Source organism: Chinchilla lanigera, unplaced genomic scaffold (assembly GCF_000276665.1).
Source record: "Chinchilla lanigera isolate Chin_1 unplaced genomic scaffold, ChiLan1.0 scaffold00012, whole genome shotgun sequence".
Classification (NCBI taxonomy): Eukaryota; Metazoa; Chordata; class Mammalia; order Rodentia; family Chinchillidae; genus Chinchilla; species Chinchilla lanigera.
The window spans coordinates 28,057,273-28,069,406 of NW_004955413.1; the positions used below are offsets into that span (position 1 = coordinate 28,057,273).

Here is a 12,134-nt window from a genome sequence, read left to right on the forward strand (position 1 = left end):
CGAGCAGGAGGGGCGGGCGGCCCGGGTCCGCACCGCGCGCACTGCCCGGTGAGCCGCGCGCAGGGCCGGGGAGCTGCTTTCTGTCCTGGGCGAAGGATTGGCCCGGACAAGTACAAACGAAAGTGAGGATTTACGGTTATTAAAGAAAGCAGCGCCCGAGCGAGTCTGGGCTGAGGACAAGCAGGGCAGCGCACCCGCGGCGGGAGCGCCACCGGCGGGCAGCGGCAGCCGGCCCTCTCCCCTCCGCCCTCCCGCCGTCCTCGCGCAGAAGGGGCCTAAGCCCTGGCAGGGACTTCCCGCGAGAACTCAGCCGTCCGCCACGGTTTGCAGTGGTCTTAACCAAGTCTTTTCTGGTTTTTTTGGTACCGGGAATCGAACTCAGGACCTTGCACTTGCCAGGCAGGCGCTCGGGCCGCTGAGCTGTCTCCCCGGCCCTTGAGCCTTCGCTCAGGACGGAAAGAGCCTACAGAAGACCTGTGGACGGAGCCCCAGAGCTCGGTCGCGAGAGGCCCTGCAGCGGCCGCCCCGCCCCGCCGCCCCGCCAACCGCGTGGGGGGACCGCACGGCGCCGTGATGCGACGGGCCGAAGCGGGTAAGCGCGGTCAGCAGTGGGCGCGAGCCCGGGCCTCCACGCCGGCGTCAGACGGCGCAGTTCAGAGAGGGGGACGGGAGGACAGGGACAGCGTCGCGGGCAGGGGCGGCGAGGCCTCACGCGAGAGCGACCCGACCGCCCAGCCCCAGACTGCAGCCTCAGAACCACGCCCAGATGCACACCGGCCGCCGCCGCCCTGCCGCCCGCCCCCGACCTCCACAAGCTCCCGGCCCCCCTGGGCTGCGCACGGCGGCGGCTCGCGACCGGCTCGCAGGCCGGCGGACGCGCAAGTGTGTCCCGATTCAGTGCCTTCGATGCTGCACCGGGGCCCTGGTTTACAACGACTTATTTACAGGTTTTGGAAAAAAAAAAATGCAGGTAACAAAGTCTGCTGCAACTGTTTATTATATTTGAAGTCTACAAATTTGAGCTGTTAAGAAAGTCACAAAATACTCATTTGTAATCATGTAATCATGTTTGGGTTCATCAAATTTCCAATATATTTTACTGTGTTGAACAATGTATTCTAATGCTGTCTAAAACACAGCCAAATTGTTTTTATTGATTTGCACATTTCTATAACTGTTTGAAAACCAAGATTAAGATAAAAAAAATAATAAAGCCACCCAATTACAATTTTCCCGTACTCGAACTATTTCCCCCAGCTGTTCCCTTGCCCCGCTACTCGGCCTTCATCCCGAAGGGGCCCTGATGCGCCGCACACCTCGGGGGTCTTCAGCTTGCATTTCTCATGAATTCACACAGCGACGCCCCGGCAGTGTGGAAGGCTCAGCCTGTTAAGAGCACTCATTGGAAGGTATTTTTAATCTTCTAGAGCATACAAAATAATTTACAAAGAGACAGATGACTTTAAACGTTATTTTGCAATCACCTCGGTGCCTGGAAATCTGACAGCCATTTTTGCTCCACTGTTCTCATCCCTGGCCCCCCTGTCCGTGAGGCGTGGGTGTTGTGCAGTTTCTCAGGCCCATGCCGCATCCACTGACCCCGGGGAGCCCTGCCCCCCACAGGAGCTGCCAGTCTGGAAGCGGGGAGCAGCGGCTGTGGGAACTAAAGACTCCAGGAATAAAGCAAGTGTGTGCGGGGCACAGCAAGAGGCCTGGGGCGCAGGAACTGACGTCAGCCGGAAATCACAGTAGCACTTCTACTACAGCTCAGAGGAGCACTAAAGCGGAGGCAAGGGTCTGCCGTGTGGAAAGGCCAAGAACTGTGCGGTGGTCGGGCCTCACAGTGCCCAGTGTGGTCACCAGGCTGCAGGGAGACGAGCTTCTCAGGAATGGATTAAGAACCGTATCGATCCTAGAGAGAGAGGCAAGACCCAGGTTCACCAGGGACGCTGGTGCCAGCCCTGACCTGGTGCACCCGATGTCCAGTGTCCCCGAGCTGCCGTGGCAGGGCTCCTGCAGCCAGTGCGGGTGTTACCCGCTCCCCAATGCCGAGCTCACCGCCTGGCTCCACAAACCCGCCAGGTTCACGTCTCGCCCGGGTCGGACTGTGCGGGAACAGGGATGACGGATGAGGAACGTGTGATGGAACGGAACCACGTCTGGGGCGGAAACCCTAACGCTGCCAGCTGCTGAGGCTGCAGAGCTCAGCCTTGGTGCCTCCACTTCCTCATCTGCCACCACGGGGCACAAGACGGGTCACTGTGGGAAGGGTGACAAGGCAGGGATGCACCTACCAGGAGGGCTGCCACGGCGCAGCAGGCCAGAGCAGTGGGAGGAAGCTGGGAGAGATGGCACAGCTGCTCTCCTCGGGGGCCACACGCTCTTACCCTCTGCCCTGGTTTGCGTGCCAAGGCAGGCTTTGGGCAGAGCCCGGATCGTGGGTGCTGACTGCGTGAACGGATGAGCCCACCGGTGAGTTCAGAGCCGAATGGGCTGTGAGGTGCGGGAAGCGGGTCACTCGCCCCGGCACCCCTCATTCCCGGCTGCCACCCCCTCCCCATGTGATGCTCTCCGGGCCGCAGGCCTGCAGCAGTGGAGCCGCTGACCATGGCCCGGACCCTGGGAAGCCAAGAGCCAGCACGACCTTCTCCTGCCGAGGCGGGTTATGAGCGTTGTCAGCGTCCCCGCCACGGCCACAGTGGCGCCCGCTCAGGGACCTGGAGCGTGCTTGGAGGCACAGAGGCAACATGGGTCAGGCCGGCTGCCAGAGGTGAGTTTTAGGTTAATGAGATTCTTCTAAAGCAGATGCCAAGAAGGTTCAAGAAACAAGCCTCTCCCTTAACCTGAGGTGGCCTGCACCGCAACACACAGGAGGCTCCATGTGGCGCTTACTTACAAGACAGAAATATGATCGTAACAGCCAGTGTGGGAACTTTCACTCAGCAGAATACGCTTTCTGGAGAATCAATCTTTCTTTCTTTTTTTTTGGTACTGAGGATTGAAACCAAGGCCTTCATGCTGAGCTACATCCCCTACCTTTTTTCTATTTTTTATTTATTTAGGGTCTTGCTGTAGCTAAACCGTTCAGGCTGGCCTTGAATTTGTGATCTTCCTGCCTCAGCCTCCTGGGATTATAGGCTTGTGCCACCATCCAGAGCTTTGCTTTTTTCCTTTTTGGTTTTTGCAACAGGTTCTTGCCATATTATCCAGGATGGCCTGGAACACATGATCCTCTTGCCTCAGCCTTCCCACTTAGAAGAATTTTTAATTACATAGAAATGCATAGGACATTGTGGAGAAAATTAGGATAAAGAACCATGCAGACAATGTAACACCCCCCCTTTTTTGTCTTTTTGAGACAGGGTCTCACTGTGCAGTTCAGGCTGGGCTTGAGCTCACTTTGTAGCCCAGGCTGGTCTCAAACTCATAAACATCCTCCCGCCTCAGCCTCCCAAGTGCTGGGATTACAGGTGTGCGCCACCATACCCAGCTCCCCTTTTAATTTTAGAAAGTTATGCATAGAAATCTAGAACTAAAAGGAAATATACCAAAATATTAACATAAGTTTTCCTGAGCAAGGGGATTATAGGTCATTTTTTCTTCTTACTCATTCTCTGTTCCAATCTGGGAAAAATTAGATAATTATCATGACAGTTCCTGTAAGCATCCCCCTAGTCATAAATTAGAAAACATTACACAATATGAAACGGTAATTTCTCGTCCTGGTGTCCTGGTTACACTGCAGCGAACACACCAGCCAATTACCCGCAATCTAATTGTACAGTGAGGGGCTGGCCCCGCCATACCACCCATACTCGGCCACGGCACTGACCTGGATGGAGGTCACAACCCCGTTGGCAAACACCGAGAGCTTCCCGGCCACCGACCGCACGCCCTGCTTGAACTGCGCCATGTCGGGGGCGTTGGGCAGCACGCTGGACAGGGTGTAGTTGCCTGCACACAGATCACAGCTGCTCGGCTACCTGTCTGTGTCCATGGCAACCCTGTCCTCCCGCGCGGCCCCACTCCAAGCTCCACCAGGCAGTGGGGAGGCAGAGCCACACCGAGGGGCACAGCACTGCAGCCGCTGGGCCCCAGCCCCGGACTCCACAGGTGCTGGGAAGGGGCTGCGGCGCCAGCTCTGGCCGGGGGAGGTCCTGGGGCTGGGACAGCACCTTGTTCATCTGCTCCATTCTGTTCACTCATTCATCCATTCACTCATCCACTCGTTCAACAAACACTTGCTGAAGGCTTCCTTTTCCAGCTCCTTCAGGCGCCAGGGCGGATAGAAGAGAAGGCACAGGCCCCGCCGGGAAAGAACCCCGGGTCCAGTGGGGAGATGGTCACACAGCAGGCGCGGCGTACAGAGGGGCCCAGCGAGGGCCCAGGGCGTGGGAGGCGCACGGCCCGTGAACAAGGGTGGGGTGTCCGGTCCTGAGACTCAGGAGACCCAGGGGGCTGCAGCCTGGCAGGCTCCGCGCAGCTGGCGGAGGCAGGAAGTGGCAGAAACGGGGCTGGAAGGGGGGCGGCAGGCTGCACAGAGTGGCCAGGCGCAGGGCCACAGGGTGAGACACGCAGGGGGCCCGGGGAGCCCTGGACTGGGCTCCACGTGGTAGCAGACACCAGTGTCCCTGACGTGGACACAAATCGGAGAGGCCTTCCGAGGAGAGAGAGCACTGGCTGCAGGAGGGACGGAATGCACTCTGGCGGCCATGCCTCGAGGGAGCTGGTGGCCGGTACGAGGCGCACAGGACGCGTCCCAGCCGGAGTGTGGCAAACCCGCGGCCATGACAGCCCAAGCCCCGAGCGTAGGAAGGCGCTCACCTGCTGGCTGCTTCCGCTGCTCCTCGAACAGGTCCGCAGAGCTGATGGCCGAGCTGGTCGACAGCCGCTCCAGGCGGGCCCTGGTCTCATACTGGGGAGACAGGACAGGGACATCAGGCTCTCGCCTCCATGGCACTTCTGCAGAACAGTGACTCTGGACTCTAGGCTCTGTCTTGCCCCGTCACAGTGTCACTGCCGTGCCAGGCCCTGGGGACTTCATGGAACTTACTTTCTGAATGCGAGGCAGGTCACCGGTGGACAGAGCAACTAATGACATCACAGCCACCACGGTCACCAAGGGGCAGGCAGAGCAAGGGGGAGCTTGATCTCTCCCGTGTGGCTCTCAGCCCGCACCCCAGACCCTTGCTCCCCGCGCCTGTCATCCCGCCTGGAAGCAGCAGGACGCCGGCAACTGTGCCCTGCACCGCATGTGTGCGGCTTTGGGGTCAGAAGGCAGGGCCGCACACAAGCTAGGCACACGCGATACCCCTGAGCTGCCGCGTAGCCCCACCGCCAATTACTGATTGGCTGCCTGATGGTCGTGCTGGGGATTGAACCCGGGCCTCCGACCTGAGCTACAGCCCCAGCGCTCTGCTTGCGAGCCTCTCCTGGGATTTCAAGCATGCACTGCCACACCTGGGCCAAGGTTAAAGCAAAACAGGTTTTAGGGGCCGGAGGAACAGCCAAGGGGCCGCTGTGCTCTTGAACTGATGGTGCTGTTGCAGAATAAAATCAGCACACTTAGGAGAAAGCTCTCCAGGAGGCCAGGAAGCCGAGTGCTAACAGGCCGTGCAGAGTGCGCCGGAAACGAGCGTCCTCGTGAGTGTCCCAGCTGCCCCAGAGCAGCGGGCTGAGCTCATCGACCCAGAGGAAGGGGCAGCACCCTGAGGGGTGCACGCTGCGCCCCAGCAACACCTGTGTTCACTTGACCCTGGTCAGCAGCTATCAGACTCCCCTGGAAATGTAGTGCAGAGCCCTTGCCAAAGGGCTCCTCCATGGCCGAGGGAGGGAGAGCGGCTGAGGGGGCCGGCAGCGCCCTGTCCCCTCGGGGGTCCTTGCGCCCTGAGGGTCCGGGCTCTGGGCTCTTACGTCGGCTTGGGCGTGCCTTCCGAAGTACATGTCTGAGGAAATGGCCTTGACGTTGCCAAACTTCCTCTGGGCCTCCTCTGTGTTCTCCGCGGACGCGTAGTCGGACTTGCGGCGAGCGGCAGGTCTGCAGTGAAGGTGCGGAGCAGGGGCAGGTCACACCGTGGCCTGAGGCGCACGCATTTCCCGCTCACCGTGCATCCATCAGTTTAGGGTTTAAAAGGCCAGAGGCGGTAATTTTCTAAAAAGATCTTGGCTCACTTGAAAAAACCTGCCCGTTCCAGGAAGCAGAGAGCAACTTCCCAAGGCACGGACACTGAGGGACCCTGCGCATGCGCGCGGGGGGATTCCCCCCGCTGTCGTTTCATGGCTGCACCAGCGCCCGGTGCAGAGCTGCCCCGCGCAAGCCCTGCCTGTGGGGCGGGAGGCAGCGCTCTGCACTCTGCACCCGGCAGGGTCGGGCTGCAGGACAGGGCAGGTTCAGGTTCCAGGCTGTGCCCCGCACACGTGAGTCCCTATGCTCTCCTTCCCGCACCATCGCTGACACCGTGTCTGCACCAGGGGAGCGAACAAACGCACCCGGGGGTTGGGACCACAGGAGGGAGGCCCAGGCAGATGTGCTGCCAAGAGCCGCGGAGCCAGACTGGGGGGCCCGGGAGTGGTGACCACATTCTCCTGACTCTCTGATGAGGGTCCCGAAGCACAGCCTCAGTGGGCAGGGCGGGCCCCACCCAGCAAGGTGAGGGAAGGGCTGTCTCCTGCTCTTGGTGCTCATTATGTGGCATTGTTTGCGGTCAAAAGCTGTGGAACTTTAAGCCGGGTGTGCTGGTGGTCGATGTAATCCCAGCACTCTGGGAGGCTGAGGCAGGAGAAGCACAAGTTTGAGCCTCATGTGGAAAACTTAGAGACCTTGCAAGACTGTCTCAAAATAAAAAGAGATGGAAGTGCATGTTATGTGATAAAAAAAAAAAAGCTAATATTTAAAATAAAAAAAATTTTTAAAACAGGGTCTTACTGTGTAGTTCTGGTTGGCCTTGAATTCACTGGCTTTGAACTTGTGGCCATCCTGCCTCAGCCTCCTGAGTGTTGGGATTACAGGCATGCAGTACTATGACCAGGTAAAGAATTTATTATAGTAAAAGACATACAGCTATTAATTCCCCCACAAAATCCTCCCCAGAACTGCTTCAGGTAGTGGCAAGAGTAGAATACGTGTGTTCGAAATGTGTGTGTGTGGTGGGGACATGTGTGTCTGGAGGGGGTAATGGCAATGTCTTCTACTGCAGTAACCTTACACTGTTTGTTTGGTTCTTTTGGTGGGGGGCGTTGAGATAGGGTCTTGCTATGTAGCCCAGGCTGGCCTTGAACTTTTGGCAATTCCCTTGCCTCAGCCTCTCAAGTGCTAGAATTACAGGTGTGTGGCATGACACCAGCTACTGTAGTAATTTTTTTAAAAAATTAAACATTCACTGTAGTTTCTTCCTCTCTCCCTTCCTTCCTTATCTTTATGAGACAGGGTTTTGTTACACAGTTCAGGCTGGCCTTGAACTCGCCTGCCTCAGCCTCCTGAGTGCTGGGATTATGGGTGTGCACCAGCGCTCCCAGATAGCTTGGTGCAAGTACGGCCCAAAACAAAAACAAAACACAAACCCTCACAGAACCTTCACCTCGACAAAAGGATGGACCCCATGCAGACTGCTGCGGTGGGAGGAGGCGACATTCCTGATCCAGGCTCCCAACCTGTGGCTCAGAACCCGAGGGAAAAGGCTCCTGCGTGTGGTGAGAGGAGCCAGGTGACACTGCTGTGCCCCTGTGCAGTCCCTGCCTGGTGTGACGAGGGACCCGAGGCAGCCGCCTCAAGCTCCCAGCCACGTGGGCTCCCCACGCCGCCACTGCACACCTGTCGGAGGTGCTCGAGGTCCTGCCCGCTGCCTCAGCATCTCTGCCGCTGTCCTTTCTCCAGTGAGAGTCGGAGCCCTCGTCCCAGTCGGCAAAGGGGCTGCTTCGCAGTTCCACGGGGTCGTCGAAGTACCTGCGGGGACAGAAGGTCGGTGACGGGGTCCTCACGCTGAACTCTCCGGCTGGGGGCCACAGCCTTTGGAGTGACGGGGCTGAGCCGGCCGTGGCCTTCCCTGCAGGAAGCTTGTGCCGTCCCCGCTGTCCTGCGGACCCGAGCTCGGGCAGGCCGGCCCTCGTGCCACTCACCACCGCTCCCGGCTGTCTCATCTTTGCTCTAGTGACAAAGGCTGCTGCAGGGCCTGGCTGGCAATGCCCTTAATGTCAGTAAGCACCTCCAGTGCCAACAATGGCATTTCTCTCCTCTGGGATGGCACAGACCTCGCCAGGGTCCCTAAGCAGCCCTGCTCTGAGAGTACTCAGTGGCTGCCTTCTGTTGCATGTGGTCAGAGGCGTCCCCAGCCAAGGACAGTGAGGCTGTGGGACAGAGGCTGGCAGGAGAGGTGCTCCCACCAGAGCCTGGACCAGCAGCGGCTGTGCCTCGGCAGCAGGGAAGGAGCCCGGCAGATGTGCGCCCTGATGAGGGCGGAGCTCAGGGCCAGGAGGACGCACACAGGATGCAGGCGGGCACAGGTCCTGTGTGACCAGGAGCATGTAGAGGACAGACACACCGAGGGTCGGCTCAGTGCACGGGAGCCTGAAGGACACTGGCCAGGCCCCCAGAGACAAGACTGGACGTGGGGCTGCTGGGAACCTGGGGAGACAGCACAGTCTGTGTAGAGACTGTGCCTTCTCCGGCAAGAAGGACGCTAAGGTCGCATCATGTTACGCTGGCCACTTCCGGAAGCTCAGGGAGAGTGCGAGCCGGGAGTGTGCCGGCTTTCAGCTAGAAAGCAAGGAGGGTGCCTGTGCTGTGTCCGACTCTGCTTGTTTACACAGACCAGGACAAGCAGGGACTGGAGCTCGCCTCCGAAGATAGCTCCAGAGACGCGGGGTGTGCTGGGCGGGAGAGTGACCCGCACAGGTGCAAGGCGCTCCTCTGCACAGGACCAGGACAAAGCTACGAGCACTTCCACTGGAAGCCTGCAAGCCACACCAGCAGTGCTTCCCAGGCGGCTGGTGCGGCGCGGGAGGAAGACACAGGCAAGGAGCCTCCGTCCTTGCCCTCACTGGGCCTAGGCACATCCTGGGCAGGCTGGGCAGGGCCTGGACGACAGGGATGTCCCGGGGGCTGCGGCCCATAGAACACTAGCAGTGGCTGGGCTGGCAGGTGGGCACTGCCACCTCGGGGCTCTTCCCATGACAGGAAATGACAGCCTCCGGTCACACAGGCCGCAGTGCCACCCCCCACCAGGGCTCCCCAAGGAAGGTCAGAGTCGGTGTCGGCAGGACAGAGCAGCAGTCCCGTCTCCCAGCAGACGCCCCGCAGTGCGGACCTTTCCTGAACCCCAAAGTTTGGGTTTCTGGGTCCCCGTCCTCTGTGGCCTTTCTTCCCTTGCTTTCGGCCTCCCGCTGTCCTGGCTCCATGCTGGAAACGCCCCACCCTAGTCCTGCCGAGGGCCCGATGGCACACTGTGTGCTGGTTACAGTCACCGTCTGTCCTGCCGCAGGCCTCACAGACCTCCCTGGTGCTTATTCGGAACTCAGCCTATAATAACTGTACCCTTTACGTCCTGGAAATAATGGCACTCAATAAAAGACAGACCCCAGCATGTGCTCTGTCTCATCTGTAATGGAAGCAGCACTCTTCCATAACTTGTAACACGCACATTCTAATGGCTAATGTGTACTTTGGGAGCAGTGAACGTGCTTCATGGCACTAACATGCTAGTTTCAGAGAATCGTGTCCATTTCATTTCAGGTGCCAAAGGACCTAGGAACAAGAGTGACTGGTGACCGGACAAGGAGGTGTAGAGCAGCTTTAAGTCCCCAGACTCCTGTGGGTCATGAGAGCAGGCCCAGGGTCTCTGGCAGCCCTGTAGCCCGCCGGCAGCAAAGCACAGTTTGCTCCTGTTTGCACATAAGGAACTGTGTCACAGCAAGGCAGGCCTTCGAGGCCGGCTATGCTGATTAAAGCTTTAAAGAAGCACTGCTGGAGGCCTGCGAGGCAGAGAGCAGGCCTGGCAGAAGCTTGCCCGTGACCTGGGCCCACGAGGGCCTCGAAGGCCCTGCTCAGCAGGTGACCTCAGGGGCCCCTTCTGTTACCAACGCTGCTACCCACACGATGGTCCTCTTCCCCTCCCTACATGACCACCCACAGCATCGTGACCAGCAGTGAGATCGGGCAGGCGGACGCCCCAGGTGAACGCTGGCCGGGATGCATCTGTCATTGGATAGCCGCATCTGAAGTGACTTGACAGACAGCGCTTCCCAATCAAATTACAAAGTTAATTTGAGCCTGTATGAAATGTGCTTAAATGCTTTTAAAAGGCACAATGTGGAAATAACCCTGCCAGAAACCAGAACCTGGTTGGGGCACTGTTCAGGTTACAGGACACCGGCACACAGAAACCCACACAGGCCCCGAGCAGACTGCCTCGGGCGCCACATGCTGCTCCTTATTTGACAGAACACCAGCACTCAAATAGTTTGCAGCTGTGCTTACAGAAAACGTTAAGGACAGCAGTCTACATAATTCCTCTACTTTGATAGGAAAGAGAAATGATCTCACAATTAGACTCGAGGAAAGATGTATTTATATTTCCCCCATGAAAACATCCGCCTCTCATCATACGGAGCCCCGAGGCCTGGACAGCTGCCATGCAGCTCTCGCGCTCCTGGAGATGCCCTGGATGAGCCTCCCAGGAAGCCGTGCCTGTCGCTGTCGCTGTCGCTGACACACACACACACACACACACACCCGTGTCACCAGCTCCTAACCCAGCGGGTCCAGCAGGCAAGCGCTTAGACTGAGCCACGTGTCTTAGGACTGAGTTCTTTGTCATAAGAGCAGCTGTCCGTCCCAGAGACCAAGCACCATTCCCGGAGCCAGACGTGCGGAAACTCACTTCGACCTCACGGACCCCACAGTGGGTGCTGCTGGGATCCCGAGCACAGCGAGGAAGCTGCAGTGCAGAGAGAAGTAGCCTGGCCCAGGACACACAGCCCCTGTGTGGCACAGGCAGGATTCAAGCCCAGGCTGCCTGGCTCCCGCCCCTCTGCGCCCCAGCGGTGCCCACCTCTAGGGAAATCTGGGTGCCATGCTTCCTGCTTGGGTCAGGTTCTTGGGGGAACATCGTGGAGCGAGTTGATTCAAGGTTGTAAAACACACACACACACGCATGCATGCACGCACGCACGCACTCCAAAGAGTGCGGGAAGGAACCTGAGCACGCACTTCCTCCTGTCGGTCAGGGTGTGCCGAGGACGGTCCCACGTGGGGCCATTTCATCATCAACACATGCACCCTGGTAGCTTCTTCCCTTCTCGCTCCCACGCTGGCACCTCCTGAAGCTGGAGCAGGACCCGGGGGAACGCAGAGGCCTGGCCCACTGGGGAGCGCAGAGCTGGGGGCAGCCGCCCGCAGGGCCGAGGCGCACAGGCTCAGGGCTCCTCCCTGCCGAGGCCGCTGCTCGCGACAGAGCACTGCCATAGACAGCTGCGCCTCTCCTCCCTCCTGCCACCGACTGCTGTGCAACCCCGCCACACGTCCCCTTCTGTACCCCACGCACAGCTTGGCGCCAGCCAGGGCCTTTCAAGACAGTGAAGTACACAGACTGCTGCTCGCGCCTAATGCAAATCAACCAGTAACCCCGGGCTGGTGGCCGCGTCACAACGACACAGCGCTGCTGGTTTAACACATTTACCTGGAGCTGGAGGCCAGATAGGAATCATCACTGTCCTCCTGATACTTCTTCCTCGGCTTGGCCAGCGTGGGAGACTCCTGCTCTATGGTCTGCATATCTGAAGTCACCGAATGTGAAATGCCACTTGAGAACATGGGAAGACGGGAAAAACATTACACCAAGTAGTCAGTTCACACTGTGGTCTCAGTAGAAAAATGAATGTTTTACACTACATCCCAAAGGAGGACAAATTTATAAGTAGGGTGAAAAACACAAGCAACAACTTCTTCAGTGTAAACTTGGAAAAAAAAAAATGAAATCTTTGAGCAGAGGATGTAGCTCAGTGGCACACCGCCTGCCTGGCAAGCACGAGGTTGTGAATTCGATTCCCAGTACACATATTTAAAAATGCAATCTTTGTGGGGACTATAGCGACACCCACCCAGCCTCATGTATCGGTTGTGGCTGTGATAGCCACACCAG

General features: G+C 58.3%; 1 protein-coding gene across 1 annotated transcript in view; it reads right to left on the bottom strand.

The window, feature by feature from the left end:
* Positions 1-979: 979 nt before the first annotated feature.
* Positions 980-12,134, bottom strand: part of Arfgap3 (ADP-ribosylation factor GTPase activating protein 3) — a 50,405-nt gene continuing 39,250 nt past the window's right edge. Inside the window, exons 11-16 of the mRNA XM_005379428.2 lie at positions 11,673-11,795; positions 7,811-7,942; positions 5,914-6,037; positions 4,825-4,915; positions 3,833-3,954; positions 980-1,912 (exon numbers count right to left, since the gene is read on the bottom strand). Of these exons, the coding sequence (XP_005379485.1) occupies positions 1,895-1,912; positions 3,833-3,954; positions 4,825-4,915; positions 5,914-6,037; positions 7,811-7,942; positions 11,673-11,795 (610 nt within the window). The 3' untranslated portion in view covers positions 980-1,894. The remainder of the gene's footprint in view (positions 1,913-3,832; positions 3,955-4,824; positions 4,916-5,913; positions 6,038-7,810; positions 7,943-11,672; positions 11,796-12,134) is intronic.